This window comes from Gymnoscopelus braueri (assembly GCF_963280865.1).
Source record: "Gymnoscopelus braueri genome assembly, chromosome: 9".
NCBI classification, from domain to species: Eukaryota; Metazoa; Chordata; class Actinopteri; order Myctophiformes; family Myctophidae; genus Gymnoscopelus; species Gymnoscopelus braueri.
This window is the reverse complement of record NC_137610.1, coordinates 25,576,863-25,598,151: the sequence shown is the minus strand read 5'-3', so window position 1 is coordinate 25,598,151 and position 21,289 is coordinate 25,576,863. Positions and strand designations below refer to the sequence as shown.

The 21,289-nt window shown below is 42.5% G+C and overlaps 2 protein-coding genes across 3 annotated transcripts in view; both read right to left on the bottom strand.

The window, feature by feature from the left end:
• Positions 1 to 973: 973 nt before the first annotated feature.
• On the bottom strand, positions 974 to 3,426 carry kcnj11 (potassium inwardly rectifying channel subfamily J member 11). Its single transcript, XM_080437640.1, has 2 exons — positions 2,343 to 3,426; positions 974 to 1,892 (listed from the first exon to the last, which is right to left on the bottom strand). The coding sequence occupies exons 1-2, from the start codon at positions 3,000 to 3,002 to the stop codon at positions 1,383 to 1,385; spliced, it is 1,170 nt and encodes a 389-aa protein (XP_080293766.1). The 5' UTR covers positions 3,003 to 3,426; the 3' UTR covers positions 974 to 1,382.
• A 1,939-nt stretch (positions 3,427 to 5,365) lies between these two features.
• Positions 5,366 to 21,289, bottom strand: part of abcc8 (ATP-binding cassette, sub-family C (CFTR/MRP), member 8) — a gene marked incomplete at its 5' end in the record, with an annotated part of 85,777 nt that continues 69,853 nt past the window's right edge. For both annotated transcript variants that reach the window (XM_080437048.1, XM_080437049.1), the window contains 11 exons: positions 5,366 to 5,624; positions 7,751 to 7,813; positions 10,462 to 10,595; positions 13,414 to 13,517; positions 15,232 to 15,340; positions 16,316 to 16,394; positions 17,353 to 17,483; positions 18,227 to 18,347; positions 18,524 to 18,637; positions 20,207 to 20,309; positions 20,961 to 21,053. In XM_080437048.1, coding sequence (XP_080293174.1) covers positions 5,487 to 5,624; positions 7,751 to 7,813; positions 10,462 to 10,595; positions 13,414 to 13,517; positions 15,232 to 15,340; positions 16,316 to 16,394; positions 17,353 to 17,483; positions 18,227 to 18,347; positions 18,524 to 18,637; positions 20,207 to 20,309; positions 20,961 to 21,053 — 1,189 coding nt within the window. In that variant the 3' untranslated portion in view covers positions 5,366 to 5,486. The remainder of the gene's footprint in view (positions 5,625 to 7,750; positions 7,814 to 10,461; positions 10,596 to 13,413; positions 13,518 to 15,231; positions 15,341 to 16,315; positions 16,395 to 17,352; positions 17,484 to 18,226; positions 18,348 to 18,523; positions 18,638 to 20,206; positions 20,310 to 20,960; positions 21,054 to 21,289) is intronic.

The following is a 21,289-nucleotide window of genomic DNA, read 5'->3' as shown; positions in this document are numbered from 1 at the left end:
AAAACTAAAAGTATTTTGTTAAAAGGTTAAAGCACTATATTCTAATAGTAATCATTGCTATAGAGTGTTTGTTCAGTAACAGGAGTCTCCCCGTCTCTCCAGCTCTTTAATAAACAGAAAATACATTTTCCGGTAGGTGTCAAAATCTCAGCCAATCAGGAGAAAGTACCAATTTTTAAGCTTCATTTTTATAGTGTTCCAGTTCAATTTTGCCTGCTCATTTCTTAGTGTCATCACTTCCAATTTCACTTGTTTAATCTATATCCTGATTGAGTTCTCTATCCTGATTGGATAAAATTGGAAATGAAACTGAAACTGAAACGAAAATGCATTTTCTGTTTTATAAAGAGCTGGAGAGACAAGGAGACTCCTTTTACTGAACAAACACTCTATAGCAATGAGTACTATCAGAATATAGAGCTATTTAACACTTATTTTAACCAAAGAAAATCACTTACCCTACCTTTAAGTCAATTAGCTCCATTGTTAAAGTCCTCCATAAAGAGTTGGCTGAATATAAGTCGGAACTAATTATAACCATCATTAGTTGAGTTGTAGCAGGTTCCATTACAATACAGTACCCATGTTGTTTCTTTACTGAACCACTCTGTAACAACCCTGCCACATGTATGAAGCTTTGTTTGTGCCTGATGCCATGATGACACATTGAGGTTAGACAGAGTACAGTCTTGTAGTTTAATGTATATATATATATATATATATATATATATATATATATATATATATATATATATATATATATATGTATATGTATATATATGCCTCTGATGTACGCATACATACATACATACATACATACATACATACATACATATATATATATATATATATATATATATATATATATATATATATATATATATATATATATATATATATATATATATATATATATATATATATTGTTCAGAAGTCAAATGTATAAAACACAACCTACACATCATCTTTAAAGAACTGTTGTTTTATTTTATTTCACTGAAATATTTAAAAAAGTAAAATAGCAAAAAATGGCTTGGGATATTGCATAAGTCACATAGAGCATGCCATCCAGTTTGTGCATTATCTTTTAATGGGACACCCTGAGTAAATAGCGTTTTGATACGTGCATATATTTTGGGATAGCAAATGGAGTATATTATGTAGGTCTATACTATAGTGCAGAATTATGTAGGTTACTTGTAGATTTTTAATTATAGGCTATAGGTAGACTACTGCAGTGCCACCAATAGGTGAATTAAAAACACATTCTATAACCTATTTGTTAATTCGAATGAACTAATTCAATCCAACATTTTTTTCATTATAAATGTTAACGAACATGGATCAGATACTGTATTATAAAAATCATTTTCTCAACTCCCTTATCCAATGGATGCTGATAGTGTACTAGCGCGCTTCTTCACGGTTTGGCGCCTTCTCATGGCAGGCCGCAAGGTGGCGCCCTCTTGCAGTTTAAACTGAGCAATACCTCCTCCCTCATCCAGCCTCTTGGCGCTACAGTACGGCGTGGGCACTTTGGCCGTGTTGCCGAACTTGGAATAGTCCACCGCGTACATGCCGTCCTCCTCGTTGACCGTGGGGACGAAACGCTGTCCCCACAGTATCTCGTCCGACACGTAGGAGGTCCTGGCCTGCGTGGTGATGCCCGTGGTCTCCACGACCCCCTCCAGCACCACGATCACCTCCAAGTCCTCGTTCTGGAGGTCCGAGGCCGACAGGTCGTACAGGGGACTGTCTTTGTTGATCACGTGGCTGATGATGAGGGGCGACACCAGGAAGATGCCGCTGGTGTCTATGGGGTTGTCCAGGGCGATGTCTATCTGATCGATGGGCACCACCTCGCCCTCCTGGGTGATCGTCCGCCTGACCACCTATATGCACAGTGGTGGAAAAAAGTACTCAAATATTTTTACTTAAAGACGGGGTGCCGTGATTTTCAGTGATCCCCCCCCCCCCTAAAACATAATCATCAGGTATTATGGTTATACTAGGAGGAAGATTTTTTTCAAAAAAGTGTACAGAAATTGTTAAAATTATTGTTTTTATGTGGACACGCCTCCAGTTCATTAAGTATACCTGGTTCTCACCTTAGCACCTCCTCCACCACCTTAGCACCACCCACCTGTCCTAGTCCCTCCTCCTCCTCATGCCCACACCTGTTGTGTTATGATAATGAGGCGGAGGGTATGGGGGGGGGGACGCGCGCACACACGCTAGGCAGCGCGCGTGCATGCATGCGCATACAGCACCCGTAACCTATAACGTCTTCCCACGGCCCAGTTACTTGAGTACATGCACTTAGTTACTTTACACCACTGCACCTGCATCCGCACGGTGGCGCTGATGATCATGCTCTTCCTCAGGTCTCCCAGGCGGATCATGAAGCACATCTTGTCGTTGCGCACGGAGATGACCGCGTGCTTGCTGAAGATCAGCGTCTCGGCGCGCCGGTGCGCCTGCGCGGTCTTCATGAAGATGCAGCCCAGCATGATGGCGTTGATGAGCAGCCCCGCGATGTTCTGTATGATCAGAAGCAGGATGGCGGACGCGCACTCCTCCGTCACCATGCGACCTCCGAAGCCGATCGTCACCTGGACCTCTATGGAGAACAGGAAGGCCGAGGAGAAGGAGTGGATGTCCGTTACGCACGGGACAAAGTCGTCGTTCCCCGTCTGGTGCAGGTCTCCGTGCGCGAAGGCGATGAGCCACCAGATCATCCCGAACAGGAGCCAGCTGCACAGGAAGGACATGGTGAAAATAACGAGCGTGTGGAGCCAATTTTGATCCACGAGGGTCGTGAAAATGTCCTGCAGGAAGCGTCCCTGCTCGCGGATGTTAGTGTGGGCCACATTGCAGGTCCCACTCTTGCCCACGAACCGAGCCTTCCTCGGCGTGGCCTTGAACTTGGGCTGGTGCTGGACATCCTCGGCCTGGCGCGTCAGCAGGTAATCCTCAGGAAGAAGTCCTTTCCTGGACAACATATCGCTCCCATACTATTCACTCGGGAACTTTTTTTTGGCTCTCTATCCCCTGTCCCGTGTCTTTTACAGCGGACACTCGCCTGTGAGCCGTTGCTCCGGAGCGACAGCTGGAGGCAGGGAAGTTTCTGGAGGCATGTGCGCTCCTCACGTTGCTCCCAGCAGGTCAGGTGCTCCGCGCTCGTCCCCCCGAGGTCCTCATTCAGCACTGCAGCTGTCCCCCGTCAGTCACCCTAAATCACCGGACACCCGCCCTGGTCCGTCCCTGACCCATTAATCACCACCACGCACACCGGGCGAGAGCACCGATCAGAGAAGGTCGGAGCTGCGTGGAGGTTGTTCATAATCATAACGATGCCGGGTTATAAACGGGCTTCTTACCCGTGTTTTATCACCTTGAGATGAGAAGGCACTATAGGCAGGCGTCCAGAGCAGAGCGCTCTGTGCTGCGCGGTGCTCTCTGTCTGCCACTTCAGTGCAGCTGGGTAACGTGATACAGGGCTGACAGTGTGTTGTGCGTTGAGGGGGGGAAGACCGTTCCTCCTCCTATCACTATTCAGACATTATAGCCTATTCTTGTCCTTCATGTACACTGTAACCCTTATGTGTTAATTTAACAAACGTGGGAATTTGTATGCACTGTGAGTGTACAAATGGATGAAGTTACACTGAGGATTCCCAGAGTTACACATAACATATTAGTTAATTTGCATTATCGGCAGTATGGTAAACTATAGCCTACCTCGGGTCAGGTCAGGTACTTAGTAGTACAGTAGGCTAATATCTTTCCATTAACTTGTTCCATTTATCACTTCACAGGGGATTCAAGTCCCCCCCCCCCATGCACACAACACACCCCGGGCAGTAGTAAATCAGAATGACTCCATAACCAGTAACAGTATTAGCCATGGCATTTCCATAACATGATAAATATAACCTCTGACTTCCTCTTCTCCATTCATAACACCCCAAACATTTATAGATAAATAAGCAGGAGATCACTTCATGCTTCAGGGTCTTGGTCTGTTACTGCATACAGTATAGGTATGGCTCTCCCACATGTCATTGAAACCTGTAAACTATAGATGACTGCATGGTCATCTATAGCAGTGCTTCTCAAAGTGCTTCTTAAGGGGGGGGGGGGGGTTCCAGGGGGTCCCCAGCAAAATTATTTATAATTACATCAAATTCAGTTTAACCACTTTAAGCCTATTCATTGGTTATTTGAAAATAGCCGATCCACAAGCTTGGCTATTTTCAAAACATCTAAAAACAATGTGAAGAATCTGGAATATTTTTGGCATAAAAGATTTTTAGATGGGGGTCCATGGCCAAATAGTAAATACATATTAATTTGGGGGTCCTCGGTATGAAAAGGTTTGAGAACCACTATTATTGCATAGATAGCATTGCAAATTGTATGAAGTCAAAAAAATCTCTTTCCTATTTCTATCGGAGTAAACACACAAAACACCACCATCCCAAGCCAAGTCCCCCCCACACCACCACCACCCCCAAAACAACAACAACAACAACAACAACAACCCAGAAGGAAAACACAGGTTTTGAATGATAGTTCAAGTTTTTATTAACAAAGAAATAACATTTTTTATATACAAATATAATACACGATTAAAAAATAATTATAATCCATGGTACAATTGCACTTTGAATGTCTTGCCTTTGTCCTTTCCTTTCTGGCCTCTGCCCTACAGCCTAATGTTATACTCCGTAGTCTGACAGTATTAGCCTGGCTCCAGCCCCTGAATCGCTAGCCTGGTAAACCCTCCCTCCGGAAATATCATTTGTAACAAATGGAAATGAGATTTTCCGGGGGGAGGGGCTTTACCAGGCTACTGAAGTCTGGAGTGAGACGAAATGAAAATTCAGGCTGAGTGTCAGGCTACGGCAGTATCGCCCGCCAAAAAGATCCATCTAGTGTTGTTAGCTTGTAGATCTGTCCTTTTCGCCAAGCGACACCCTTGAGTATAAATTAAGCCAGTGGTTTTCAACCTTTTCAGGCTGTGACCCCTAAAAATAATAATTTGAACTGGGGACCCCCCCCACCCTGATAAGCACTTCGAATGTAAGAGTTGAGGCATTCAATTTAGTTTGACTCGGTTCCACAGATAAATATTGTGAAAATAGCAGATCTACAAGCTCACAACGCCTTGCGTTACAAGGCGTTGTGAGCTTGTAGATCGGCTATTTTCAAAATGTTTGCCTCTTTCTTATATTATTTGACAATTTGGCCAATGTTTGACCAGTTTTTATAAATTAGTATACTGTAGTTTGTTGATTACTTTTGATGCAGTAATGGACGTACATTTTTTGAGGTATTAAAAAGGTGTTTAAAAGTCCTTAAATTGACACTTCACCGTCATCTGGGGACCCCCCCCCCCCAAAAAAAAAAGAAACATGTGAGGACCCCCCTGGGGGTCCCAACCCACAGGTTGAGAACCACTGAATGAAGCTACAATTTCTCCGCTACTTGTCAGCTCGCACAAAGGAGGCGAAGACGCTGTCGTCCTTCTCGAGCAGGGCCTGGGGTGTGTCGTACTCCAGGATGATCCCTCGCTTCATCACAATCACTAGGTCGGCATTCAGGATGGTGTGAACACGATGCTGCAACAACACACACATGTCACTGTGCGTTTAACTATTCACATGATATGATCAGAGAGCCTATGATTTCATAATTTTGACCGATAACAGGCTCTTTAGCATAAGGGCTAATTCATACTTCACCATGCGGTGGTTTCCCTTGCCAAAAAGAACAGATTTCAAGTAAGTAAATAAGTCAGAGAGCTTATTGTTGGTATCAGCTGAAAACGCGGGAGTCTATCTCCGTTCCAATGCGCTGGACACCCGGGAGATGGATTGCTGAGGTGGAGCCCCACACTTACCGCACTCAAGCCGTGCTCGCTCATGTGCCCAGTTGGTGGTGCCCGGGGTCGAACCCATGACCTTGTGGTCCAAAGGCGAGAGCTCTACCGACTGAGCAACCCGCACACATTTCAATTAATGGGACTGATTGATTGATTGATTGAAATTTTTATTAGGCAAAAGAATGTAAAACAACACAGTTACATTTATAATGCTTTTGTCTAAAAGGTCCGGCCAAAAAAGTCCTTGCGGACTTGTTTCCGTTGGGGTCCTTGAGGGGACAAGTTTTTTCACTTTAATATCAGCTTTTTTTCTCCAGCGTGTCACCATCATATATTTAAGTATATAGGAAGGGACCTTCCTATATGGGATTTATGGGTTCCTGTTGACTTATAGTGCTTAGCAAAAAATCCTGAAGGGGGCGTCAACAAGTGTCATTTGGTAGCGGCGGACATCTTGGTGGGTCATTAACAGCTTGACTTAACATTGACTCCCACCAATATGTCTGCAGCTACAATGCCACGCTTAGCATTTGATTTTACATTTCTGCAGCCGTGCTGCAGGTCTCTTCTAAAAGGCCTCCTCTTCTAATTTGTCCATTTTAAAATCCTCTTTTCCAGTCACATACACATCATAAAGCATGACATCTAAGACAATATTCTGTTGTTCTCATCATTATGGTGGGTTTTGTGTAAGCAGAAGGAAAAACTAAGGGCATTCCGATTTCACTGGACACCGTGCTTTTCTTTAATACATAATGCATGCACACCTCTAAATATATAACAGGTTATGCAGTGCTAGTGATTCTGTGTCACTTAATGTTGTTTCTCGCCTAGAATTATGATGAAAGTGAATATGAAATGCCCCTGAGACTCTGGTAACGCGTGCTTCAATTTACAAAAACGACATCAGCAGAATGAAGGACAGAGTTCAATTTAAAGGTAACCAGAGAGGGAGGGAGAGAGAGAGAGAGAGAGAGAGAGAGAGAGAGAGAGAGAGAGCGAGAGAGCGAGAGAGAGAGGGAGGGAGAGCTACTGTACATACAGTACATTGTGCTGAAAGCAGGGACACTGCAGCAGGGTCATACTCACTGCTATAGCAGTCACTGTGTACTAGGGTGATACTCACTGCTATAGTAGTCACTGTGTACTAGGGTGATACCAGTGGTGTGTTTTAGTTTTTTTTCGGAGGGATACGATAATCATTCCCTGCACGGTATCTCCATGGTCGTGGAGATAAGCGCCTTTTCAATGGATGAAATGAAACGGTCGCTTGGCAACGAACATTTTCTGCAGGTCACACTACGTATATAGCGTAACACGGTAGAACACACCACCGGGTGATACTCACTGCTATAGTAGTCACTGTGTACTAGGGTCATACTCACTGCTATAGTAACTACTGTGTACTAGGGAGATACTCACTCACTGCTATAGCAACCCAGGGATTTAAGCAAAATAAAATCTTGCGACTGAAAGATTGTGTTAAGTTAATTCCTTATGTGCGATCTGTGAAACAGCGTGAAAAGAGCGCCCACACACTATAGCGCTGTGTTTCATAAACAATAAAATAAAATTATAAAAATAGATTATGATGTTTGGTTGTATAAATCACAGATTGAGCCTTTAAGCCTTTAATATCCAAGATCATTTGGGTTTTCTGGGAGATTGAACATATTCTTTTGCTACTTTAACCACTTCAAATACTCTTTCATCTTAAAATAACTAAAACGTGTCGCAGACGCGTTGTAAGCTTGTAGATAGCCTATTTTCGGTGCATGACATCCTTCCATAAAAGACATAATGTGGAATCCAAATGACTAAAATCAGTCCATGGTAACCACTGTGTGCCTGGGTGATACTCACTGCTATAGTAACCACTGTGCGATCAGCAAAGGCAGTCATCACCACTTTCTGCAGGATACTCTCCTGTAGGGAAGAACGCATAAAAGGGGAAGATTCAACAAAACAAACAGAACCCAATGCTGAATGAGAATCCCATGCAAAGCAAGACATGTCAATATAGTATGACAGACCAACCACACCCTCATAATTCTCTCTCTCTCACACGCACACACACGCACGCACACGCGCACACACACACACACACACACACACACACACACACACACACACACACACACACACACACACACACACACACACACACACACACACACACACACACACACACACACACACACACACACACACACACACACAGTATATACTGTTAGACATTTAAAGTACCATTACTGTTATGTTTTACAGTAAAGTGTATTTTAGGGTCAAACTCTCGCGCCGTGAGTGTGCATAATGTAACAGACCCATGCTGATGTAGAAAAGGCGATACTGGTTGTTGTAGTCCTAAACCCATTCTTCATGCAGAGATAAAGGTCTGACTTCAAGATGACAAGGACCCCTTGACTTTCCAACCGCTCTAGGGCCTCTAGGATGTTAGTTTTCAAGCTCTCCTTATCTTGTCAGAACTAACTGCATCATCTCCTGCATGACAAGCTCAGCTCTTTATTCCCTGAGGGGCCTGTGCCACAGTGCCAGTACAAACTGACTTTGCGACAGGCCATTTAAGTATATTAATGAACAGGGCATTCAATGACACCACATACAGTACTGTGTGTGTGTGTGTGTGTGTGTGTGTGTGTGTGTGTGTGTGTGTGTGTGTGTGTGTGTGTGTGTGTGTGTGTGTGTGTGTGTGTGTGTGTGTGTGTGTGTGTGGGTGTGTGTGTGTGTGTGTGTGTGTGTGTGTGTGTGTGTGTGTGTGTGTGTGTGTGTGTCTCAGTGGTCACATTAGGCCGGTAATTGGCATATATGCCATTTTGCCAGTTCTGGACTTTTTTTTAGGACAAAAGCCAGAAAATATGATTCCCTCCAGACATCCTGGATGAAAAAAAAAGACCAACAATTTATCATTAATATCACAGTAAATCAGCGGTGGTCACCTGCGTGTTTTGCGATAATTTCGCAGCGACAGTATGTATCAATACTTGTAAGCCCTGCAGTCAAGCATGTGGGCATGTTAATGTGTTTGTAAAGCTATGTAACGTCAAGCTCTAATTTAGCACCACAACGCACTCTAGTGTCGTTCATGGCGTGCACTGACCATTGATATGGCTGCATTTAATACAAATGTAAACTGTAATCATGCCGGACATTCTGGCTGGCAGTTTACAATCCTAGCGTGACCTCTGGTGTGTGTGTGTGTGTGTGTGTGTGTGTGTGTGTGTGTGTGTGTGTGTGTGTGTGTGTGTGTGTGTGTGTGTGTGTGTGTGTGTGTGTGTGTGTGTGTGTGTGTGTGTGTGTGTGTGTGTGTGTGTGTGTTGTGTGTGTGTGTGTGTGCGTGTGTGTGCGTGTGTGTGAAAGTGCCAGTAGTCAGTATGCATAAGTGAAAGTAACTGAAGTGGGAAGCAGTCATTTGCTTACACTGTCTCCCTTCAGGCGTTCTTGGACTGACTGGAGCTGAGAGCTGCAAATGCCTGCACTACACAGTCAAAGCCTGTATTCATTTGACAACTGAGAGTGTATAAATGGATTCGTAACTCAAGCTTCTTTTTCTTCCTTCATGGTCTCATCTTCCTTTGCAGCTTCCTATCATCTTTAAAATCCTTTTGCAGGTGTTGGTCAACCTTAGCCTCGTGTGGCCAGACAATATCACTGCGTGGATCCGAGAGCAATTTATTTTTGCACTGGCAGATTCGTCTGGTCCCAGGCTAGGTCAACCTCTCCCTCTTACCTCTGTCTTTGCTACATGTTGTCATGTCTACAGATGGAAAACTCCTCGTGACCTTGTTACTCACTCAGCATTTCTTTCTGCCCTCTCCAGCCTCTACCACCTTGTTCCTTTCATTATAACCGTTTGACCCTTATACCTTTACTTTATGTTCCTTTACTGAATTTACTCAATTCCTTTACTCAATTCCCAATTCTCCCATATAGTCCCTATCACTGCTGACCTCTACTGGTTGGTCTTGGGGAGTGTGTCGTCAACCACGACTGATACACATGAAGTTACCAGATGCTCCTTTTCACCTGACAGTCCCTGCTGTACAGCCTCCCCGCCCAAGCGACAGACCAGCTTGTTGGAGCGCCTGGCCAAGCCAGATGCATCGTGGAGGATTCAAACCTCAGTCTAAACGAAGATGGGCAGGAACTTCTGCCCCTGAGCCACCTTTCCCCTAATTTACTTTTTCCGTACTGTTTCCATATCCCCCCTTATGCCTGCTCTACAGAACATAATAATACACAATACTAAGTAGTGTTATTCAACAATAATGGTGACTCTTATGCTAAGGGCTTAGATAATTAATTGAATAATCAATTAATGGGATCATCAAAATAATTCAAATCAATCAAATTGATTTTTTTTGTGATGCTTTCTAATTATGTGCTATTTTCATCCCCACCAAATTGTGAATGCTAGACTTTGTTGTATAATGCAAAATGAAAAATGTATGTTTTTGTTGCTGGTTGTTCAGAAAGATCAACATTTATCATCATCTTGTACACACATGTATTTGTAGACTCTCAGAGTTAAATGAACACCATAGACACACACTCACTGTGGCCATATCTATAGATGCAGTGGCTTCGTCCATGATGAGGATGCTGCTCTTCCTCACGAAGGCCCTGGCCAGACAGAACAGCTGTCTCTGACCCTGACTGAAGTTCTCTCCTCCCTCAGTCACCATGGCATCTAATGGAACACAAAGAACCAACAGAAATGAAGCTGCATGAGATTTCTGCTCACATTTGTGATAGGCATTTGTGAAAAATAAAACTCAAAACTGTGATACATAAAATCTGAATTGCAGGGGGTAAAAAAACGTTTTATTACCATTTTTATTTTTTATTTAGGGGTGAATCGACCTACATAATTTCCACTGCACATGGCAGTAAGAAGGCATTAAAGTGTCTGACTCTTGTTGAGGCATTTGTAAACCTGTCATACGGGGAGTTCACCAGTAGGGATGGTCACGGTATACCGCTTTTCCGTATATCGTGCTGCAAACAGCCACGGTATTGATGCCCTAAGATTCTTTTATTAGAATTTTAATATGCGCAGAAAATGTAAATGAAAGAACAACACTAAGCTTTAAAATATTTGTACTCAATTTATAATGTGTCAGTCAGTTTCATTTGGGCAATACATGGCTTATAAAAAAATGTAATAGGCTAATAAAACGTAATATGGGAAATTATCTATCAGAGTTCCATTTTAAGCATTTTGCTGATACATTTAAGCATAAACAAAGTAGAAAATGATTCACTACCAGTTAACATAAAGTAAAAAACTAAATAAAATAAAATAAATATACAGTGAAATACGGTACACGTGGTATTTTCTTAGATACCGTACTGTACTGTAACATGTCAAACCATTTTATGTTTGAACCACATGGACCCTACAGTAGCATCCCTATTCTGGGACCAACATTTGGCGAAAACAGCCTATGTACAAGCTCACAACGCGTCACGTTGCAATGCATTGTGAGTTGTAGATTGACTATTTTCAGCAAAGAGATTTGGTGTAGATGGGGAAAAGGAGCGGACCAAGTACAGACAGCTGGGGGAATCCGGTCAGCGAAGTATACAGGCTTTAAGTGGTTAATGATTTAAAACAATTTCATTGATTAGACAGCAGTGTGGGGAATTCAAAACAGAGTCCCTTTGCATCAGAAGCAATGTTATTCATCTCACTGAGTTGTATGCATCCAATGTGTTTGTCATTGTAGTTAATATACTGTAAGCATTTATTGAGTGTCCACTGTACAAATCATTAAGTGACATTGACAACCAGCCTCCTGCCACACACGCTACAGCACATTAGCTAAATGAGAGGGCACAGTTAATTAGCCGTTAATTTACTGGTGGGTGATGATCGATTATGGCTCTAGTGAACACCAGGATAAAGCACATGTCAGACTCCACCTAACATCCTAGCACTACTCTCTCCTTATATCCCTACTTATTTGTTTTTCAATAGTTGTTGGTTTCTCACTTCTTGATAGATGCTAGTTTCTTCTATGGAGATATAGTTTGACTACTTGTTCACGTTTCTGTAATTAGATGTGTTTTTTCTTGACCACAAATGTTTAGAATATGTTTTAGAGAGTTGTTTAGATAGATGCTAGGTTCATTGTTTACCTGGTATCCTAGTTTCTCTGAGGCATTACAGATTGTTCTCTCTGCACTCTACTTATGTGACTATTTACCTTGCTGTTTGCTGACTAGGGTTCATTCTTACTGCTTACTCTGATCTCGCTCTGGATAAAAACATCTGCTAAATGCATAAGTTGTAAATTGCATTATAACACATAACGTCACTGGTAGGCAGGTGTGTGTGAATGGGTAATGTGAAGTATATTGTAAAGAGCATTTCAGTGGTCGGAACGACAAGAAAAAGTGTTATATAAATGTCCATTAAAAGTGTTTGTCCTTGCTCTTTTCTGAACCATGGCTGAAACACATTATTTAGCACAACACACTGCACTCTATGAAACCACTAGAGCAGAAAGATTTGATTTTGATTTGTTTGTGCCTGATGCCATAACTACACCTTGAGGTTATTCAACACACACCATATTTGGGCGTAGCTGCATCGGGAACTCCCATTACCCAATTTTAATATAGGAAACGGTCCCTTTCAAATAAACACATTTATAATATAAATAGTTGAAGACGGGGTGCCGTGATTTTCATTGATCCCCCCCCCCCCCTAAAACATAATCATCAGGTATTATGGTTATACTAGGAGGAAGATTTTTTTCAAAAAAGTGTACAGAAATTGTTAAAATTATGTCTTTATGTGGACACGCCTCCAGTTCATTAAGTATACCTGGTTCTCACCGTAGCACCTCCTCCACCACCTTAGCACCACCCACCTGTCCTAGTCCCTCCTCCTCCTCATGCCCACACCTGTTGTGTTATGATAATGAGGGGGAGGGTATGTTTTTACTACTGTGTCACTAAAGCGCTGTTTCTCTATTGGCACGTTTGACCCTCAAGGTTTCAGCCTCCAGGTAGAAACTCAAAATAGTCAGAGAAGACATAAAACACCATAAAAACACCACCAGGGGGCTTAATGAAGTTCTATCAACCTCATAGACACATGAAAAACAGAAAAAGTGCAAAACTATGGCACCACCTCTTTAAGGATATGTAACCCGTCATACACTGCATGTCACCAATCACCCTGATTGCTATTTAGTTATGCACCGGTGTATAAATAAGTATAAATCAAACCTTCCTCATCCTACACAACAAGTTTATTGTATTATGTTATATTATATTAGTGTATAATACAATTGCATGATTTCTGGTCTTCTTCTCTAGTCTGGAGTTGGCAGCATGGCTTGTACAGAAAGTAGTACTTGCAAGTCATTAGTAAGTAGCTTAAAACAACTGCACGTTTTTTAATCAACTATTAACAAATACTTAACAAGTCATTTGTAAGTAGCTCACTAATAGCTATTGTACAGTGTTAACCAACCATCTCTCTTTTTCACACTCACCCAGGCCTCCTGGCAAAGTTTTGACCACAAGTTTCAGCTGTGCGATCTCCAGAGCTTCCCACAGCATCTCATCTGTAGCCTTCATCTCTGGATCCAGGTTGAAGCTACACACGCACACGCACACGCACACGCACACGCACACGCACACGCACACGCACACGCACACGCAAGCAAGCAAGCACACACACACACACATTCAGTATTTTGCATAGAATTGATTACAATTGTATGATAATCTATAATATTATAATCTTTTGAGTATTGTGTCTAGCCTGGTGATAAATGAAAGGACCGGTTTACAGCATCTGTGTGCAGATATGTATTAAGTATAATGTGTGTATTAAGCTCTTTCTTTAACTCTTTCACTGCCAAGAGTATTTTCACAAAGTACTCCCCCAGTGCCAGCAATTTTTTTTTGTTTGTAATTTTTCATTCAAATAAATGATCTGATTGGGGTTTTAAACCCATAATACAGTTCTACCAGTAGAGAGCAACAAATCGACACATTGATGACCTCGCTGGCTCACTCACCCCCTCCCAAACAGGCTCACGTCATATCCGGTCATAACCGGATGTTGACATTTTGACAATCGTTGATCAGGCTAAATTACGATGCGATACACGACTACGATGACTGATCGTCACCCAGACCAAAGAGAGTAGACGTGGACCTCTCCGTTCACTTTTTATACCGTGTGAAAAACCGTGACTTTCCCTATTCTGGCCGAAAATCACCGGAGAAAAACAACGTGACCCGGATTTTTTTTTTTTTTACATCCGGCTCCGGGTGAGTCTGAAGGAGTCAGGAAGCGAAAGTGATCATGAAAAATGAACAGAATAGCGCGATCACAGTCAAAAGTAAAAACTCGGGATTTCTCGTGCTGGCACTGAGGGTACTCGGGAAAAACTCGGGATATCTCGGGGCGTGGCACTGAGAGAGTTAATGTATTCATTTAATTGAATTCCTGCAATGTATTCATTTAGTGTGTAACATGCAACTGTCTCTGCCAGTCTTATCAGTAAAAGCACTCACATAGGCCCCACTTAAACTGACTCAGTAGTTTTCCACCAAGCATACAAATGTAGATACGCCCTTTTTCTAATAAAGTTCTTGGCGAAATGGGTTAACGGCAGTGTGATCGTGGACAATACACATGTGAGGTACATTGTCGTTACACTCCTCGCGAGTAAATGAGATCTCCTGTGTCACGTGTGTCTTTGTTGGAGTTTGATCAACAGCATAGGGGTTTATAATTATTGATCTATAGGCCTAACTTTTCACAGGGGTTTATGATTATTGATCTATAAACCTAACAATAAATTTACAATTTCATAATAAATGTCCAAACACAGTATGACTGCTGGCCCTTCATGAATCATATAATTGGTCCTCACTAATACTCATCTTAATATGGTACCATTTTTGTCGACTCGTTTTATGTCTCGGGGGAGGGCTGTGGACAGTTCAGAAACCCGCCTACCAGTGACATCATCGATGGGGAATCCAAGCTAATAGAAACTGCAGGCTTTCTATTGCTGGAAAGTTAGCATGCTAAAATAGAAGCCATTGTTCTCGAGTCAATAACAAAATAATACAAAACATTTTTGAGAAGTTTGAAAAGACCAAACCTGCCTACCGATGACGTCACTGGTAGGCAGGTTTCTGAGCTACAGTCCTCCTCTGAGACAGACCAAGTAGATAATATGGTACCATATAATGAGCATTGGTGTGGACCAATTATATGAAGATAGGTTGAAGTGGTCCTATAATTTGTAATGAACAGTGAGGCCAGCAGTACTGGCAGGGTGGCATCTTACCGGATGCTTCCACTGAACAGGATGGGGTCCTGGAGGATGATGGAGAACCGAGAGCGGAGGGTCTGCAGAGGCAGCTGAGCGATGTCTATGTCATCAATAACGATCCTCCCTGGTCACAAGAAACGTTCCAACAGTTCATCATATAGAACTGAATAAAACAACTTTTGTGCTATATTATAAAATATGTAAAATATGTATTCAGAAACTTTAAACTAGTGTTTGTTATAAAAGCTGCAATCCGGAACTTATATGAATGAATAAATTTGTATTTAAACCGCAATCTGTATCATGTATCCAACTGTTCCCAACCATATGGCCCATAGGGGCAGGAGCCTATCTCCTGTTTCTGTAGCGTGAGGTGGCTTGATGTACATCCCCCAGCCATGATGTACAAGTACACCCCCTGGACAAGATGCTACTATGTCACGCACAGGGACTTACCAACCCTTAACTCATTCACTGCCACTGACGTAATTGACGTAATTATTCCCGTTTACCAATCCTGCCACTGACGTAAAAAACGTAATTTTAATTAAAAAAAAAAGAAAAAAAAGACCCAAAGACCAAGGAGATATGATTTTTTGAAGATCTAGACTCCCATCCACTTCCTTGTTAACTTAAAACTTAAAAATTCTGTATCTTGGCTCCTGAGTACTTTTTCTTTTTCAATGAAAAATCTCTGGCAGTGGGCAAACGCGGCCAGCAATAATTGTGGCAGTGAATGAGTTAATGCTGAGTGCCAAGCAGAGAGGCACTGGGTACCATTTTATAGTCTTTGGTATGACCCAGCTGGAGGATTGAACCCCGACCTCCCAATCTCAGGGTGGACACTCTAACCACAAGGCCACTGAGCTGGTATGATAGAATATTATGTCAGTACAATACAACATCTGCAGTGATAGGAGGTCACTATACTATACTTTTTCATTGTGAAATCTAGACCCTGCTATCGGGTAGGACACCTACTGTACTAGTTGTTTGGTCTCTCACACAGGAGAAGACCCAGGTTTGTATCCGGAGTAAGACATAAAAGTTACGGACTGCAGCTTTAAACAGCTTAAAAATAACAACCCTGACTATTTACCTTCAAACATGTCCACCATGCGGAAAAATGCCAGGGAGAAAGAGGATTTGCCACTGCCTGTTCTGCCACAGATTCCCACCTGGGTACAAACACAGTCTCAGCCAAAAATATTCTATCATATAGAATAATACTATAAACAATATACAATGTTATACCTGTAAAGCACTTTGTGACTCAACTATTATTTTATTTTGAATGCATGAATTTATTTTTTGTATTTTGGTAAAGATCTTGAAATCAACTTTAAACATGGAGATTGCTCTGCACGAAGAGGGATCAGTTTAATGTCTGGCTGTTCCGTTGATGCAATTGAGTGAGAGAGCATCCTGAGTAGGAACAGAGATATCCGACTTTCACATTTCCTGTAAACTCTTTACAGAAACCATCCAGACCAGAACTTTTACCATTTTGCATTGATCTAATAGAGTCCAGTATTTCTGCAGGAAACAACTCAGGGGTTTGGGCCTCACAAGAGGCAACCCTAAACCTTTCGTAATGTTAGATCCCTTCACAAAGCACTGACATCTGCCCCCCTTATCTGTAGAGCTGTTTGCTAACTTTGGTTCAGGTAAAATCAATCAGCGCCTGGTTTTTCAGGAATGCAGATTTGATAGATACATCAATCAAAGTATGCCCCAAATGTACCCCATTTATCATTCTTTAGAATTTGATTTATTAGAAGGAGAATTTTAAACAAAAACGAACCCTCCTGCAGCTGCATAAACTCCTACAGCACTTCCCCTTGTCATATGAGTATGTACAGTATGTCATCTCTGTCGGGTGGAAACCTCATATGTCCAAAACTGTTACTTTTCAGGATTCCAATTATAATATTATTATAATAGCAAAAGTAGCAGATCTACAAGCTCAAAACGAGTCACTTTGTGCCATGTTTCGAGCTTGTAGATCTGCTACTTTTGCTGCTTGTGTGTGATCAAGTAGAGCACTAATGTACGAAAAAACACAAAAAGTTAAAACACAGAGATAGGAGGTTTCTGCACGACAGCAACAATGTGCATTTCGCTACAGTACTGTACCTTCTGCCCCGGGCTGATGTGTGCATTGACATTCTTGAGGACAGGTTTCAGTGTGGTGTCGTAACGGACACTCAGGTTCTGGATCTGGATTTCTCCCTGCTGGGGCCAGCCATCAGGGACCTGAGACGCAGCTGGACAGACAGACAGAGAGACAGACAGACAGGAAAGAAAACTCAACAGCTGAAATCTGATGAGGTCATGCTATATAAGGATTCTTAATTATCCAATTAGGAGCGTGTCGGCAGAAGTCTGTTTATATGGCTCATTTATCATTTCTGCTCTGTACTCATGAGCAGCCTAATGAGTATACATTTCTTTCATTCCAAAAGGTTTGTCGAGGACAGCATCTTGTGTTTTGAAACATTGAGCAATCAAAGCTTGGTTAACTGTATCATCCACATAACCTCAGAGATAAGATGTTGTGTCTTCTGTAATATATACGTAGACATTTCTCTGCATCGTGTTGTTGTGGTCTCTGAGAATTACAGCTTGTTCCAGGTTAGATTGGTCATTAAGAGCTGACAAGAGCTCTCGATTAATTCATGACATGATTAATGGTACCACATTTAGAATGTTCACTTTGAACAGACATTCGAGGGGACATAAAAGACTATGCTAGCTGAAAATCAGCTCACATGAGACAAAAAAACTAAAACACGAAATGGCTCTGCTGGTCAGCAGAAGGACTTTCCAGTTCAGCTGTCAAATGATATATTTAGATTAACTCTCACACAGATTGAACTTAACCATTAGAGGGCAGGAAATTGCTCCGTTGACCTCAGATGGTTACTCGGGGCAATTTAATCGTGCAGCTGCCACCAATGTGAAAGATGGTTTAATATAAGGTGAAACCGTACACGATGGCAGTACTCACTGAGCAACCCCTCGTAGTTCTCTGCTTCGGTCTTAAGCAGGCCGTTGATCCTCTGGACCGAACCGAGCTGCACCTCCATGTCTGCCAGATTCCGCACCATCCAGTTCATGTAGTTGGAAACCTGATTCACAGAGGGCGCGTTAACTTGGTGGGCTTTGAAAGGCAGGCTGGGTAGATGTCATTATAGGACCCCAGGGGCATGCAGAGACAACGGCAATGCGTCCTCAAATGGGCCACTTTATTAAATTAAATTAAAAGGTGTGATGCCCGAGTTATAGCGACAAATAGGTCTCTTACCATGAGTGCATAAGTCAGGCCCAGCCCCACCAGGCCAGTGGACAGGTGGTTGGTCAGGGCGTTGGTGATGGAGGCGACCGCTGCTACTAAAACCACACACGCTCCTATGTACTCCTAGGGGGAGAGAGAGAAAGAGAGGAGCACATGAGCATTGAGAGGAGTAAGAGAGACAAATGTGTCTTGATAATGATATGCAATCATTTATAATTCAAATAACTACAAATACTACATTAATATTACTGTAAACAATATGAGACAATATCATTTAAAAAAATCCAGCTATGGAGATGAATTCAAATATATCTCAAGGACGTCTTCAGACAAAACAATATCCCGGGAGTTAGTTTAAGTCTAAGGGTGTAAAAATGTACCCGTAAGAGTTAAATGAACGCTCCAGAATTTGCGGTGTAGTGAGCATAATGCGGGAGGAGTGAAATATGTAAGATGCAAGCAGCACATATAGTATGGCCTATACAATACAGAATATTGTCCATACACTAACAAGGATGGTTACTACTACACAGCTCTAGCCTGACACTCAGCCTGAATTTTCATTTCGTTTCACTCCATTATTCAGTCTGAAAGCCCTCTCAATGCAGCGGAGATGGGGGCGTGGCCAAAGTGGGACTCCACTATGAACCAACGCGATTGGTTCATACTGGATTGTCCCGATCCCGATTCGTCGTACAGATTTTCAACCGAGAAACACCCGCCTTCGAAAGCGTCACCAGACCCTGAATGCTAGGCAAAGGATTCAGGGGGTGGAGCCAGGCTAACACAGCTCTCGAATGCCATGAAAAGAATGATGTAATTCTCAGAATGCCCACAGAGAGAGTAGTTGCTGGAAAAGGAAAAGCACCTTGAAACACCACAGGTTAAAGTTTATACAGAAATAATACATACACTTTTAAAGAATTATTGCTTTAGCCCCCAAAAAAATTTATGATTGTGAAATAATAATTTGATTACATTTTCTCGGACAGTCAATTGATAGATTAATGGTTTCCTTCCCTCTCTATGACTTATTTGCCTCTGTATGAAATAACCTGGAATGCCTTGATGAGGAGAGTGTGGAAATCTGACATGGGAGATGACCTCAAGTGGCAGCTATTCGTGGCTACAGAGGAGTCAGTATACTGCTGTGCGGGGCCGAGACATGGACATTCACAGTACAGCAGGAAAAGGCCCTTGATGGCTCTACACAAGAATGCTACGAATGGCACATGATGTCACATGGGCGGACCACTTCAGAAACGTGGACCTGTACAGGGGCCTCCCACGGCTCACAGACGGCAAGGTAAAAAAAAAGATTTATTTTTGGGCTTTTATGCCTTTATTGACAAGACAGTAGACTGACAGGAAATGGGGAGTGACATGCAGCAAAGGCTCGGAACTCGAACCCGCGACGCGCTCAGGCTACACTGAGCCTACGCTACGCTATGCCAGCGGTCCAGGCCGCAAGTCCACACTCTTGCATCACATCATTATCATGTATGCCATAAGCTGATGCTTTTGGCCATGTGTTTTTTAGTTGGGTAAGGTATTTTTTATCCTACATATATTCTTGTAAGGCAGCCATCACATTACAATGTTGCAGACTACATGATTGCTGCCCTTTCTGCCTTATAGAGGTGTTATAAACTTTGTTGTCTACTCTTCCTTTAACAGAAGCGAGGCCATTACCATGCGAACTTCCAGCCAGCGATTGGCTGCCGTGAGGAACAGCGAGGCGATGTTGTTGGCGTCAGTGTACTCCAGTAACCTCTTCCTGAACCTGGGCTCGTATCTGCAGACAAAGACAAAGAATCACACAAAAGAGGCTGAATATATCTTAGGTTCAGTAAAGCTGAATCGGAACTACTGTACTGTTCTTCTAGTTCCAATTATGTCAGTAACTTCTAGACACAGACTTGTGGCCCATTTTGTGACCCAGTTTCCTGACATGGGTCCTTCCCTAGGATCAAAATGTTTTTTTTTAGACATTTCAAAGTATTTTATTAAAGCATTGTCTAGTGCATTGGTTCTCAAAGTGGGGTCCGGGGACCCCCAGGGGTCCTTGGGGGAGTTCCAGGAGGTCCCCAGTAAAATTAGTTAATATAGCATCACAATAATTTTAACCACTTTAACCTTTTATACTTTGGCTATTCAAAAATAGCCGATATACAAGCTCATAGCACGGCACCGAGTGAGCTTGTAGATCTGCTATTTTTGAAAAATCATGAACATTTGTGGCAAACCTTTGAATGTATATCGTTTTTAAAAGCGAACATTTGTAACTCAAATCTTTGCTTCTGGGGGTCCCTGAAACGAAATATTTTGAGATGGGGGTCCGCGGCCAAATACATATCATTTTGGGGGTCCTTGACATGAAAAAGTTTGAGAACCGCTGGACTGGTCTAGTGAACCATTTGGGGTGTCAGAGTGAGAAGGTGCTCACCTGAAGGCCCTGATGGTAGTGAGCCCCTCCACTGTCTCAGAGAAGTGGGACAACAGAGGGAGCTGGGTGCTGTCCTCCAGCTGCTGCAGGTCCCTGATCCAGGGAACAAACACAGGGTTTGATTTCGTTGCTGTCGGGCAGAAGACCTCTTATCTCCTCTTATTCTAACTTTTCGTAAATTAATGCCCTACTTGATCATACTACAGCAGCGTCACACAAAAGTATCAAAAGTAGCAGATCCACAAACTTGTAGATCTGCTACTTTTGCTATTTTTGAATTTGAATCCTGAAAGGTAACAGTTTTGGACATATGAGGTTTCCACCTGACA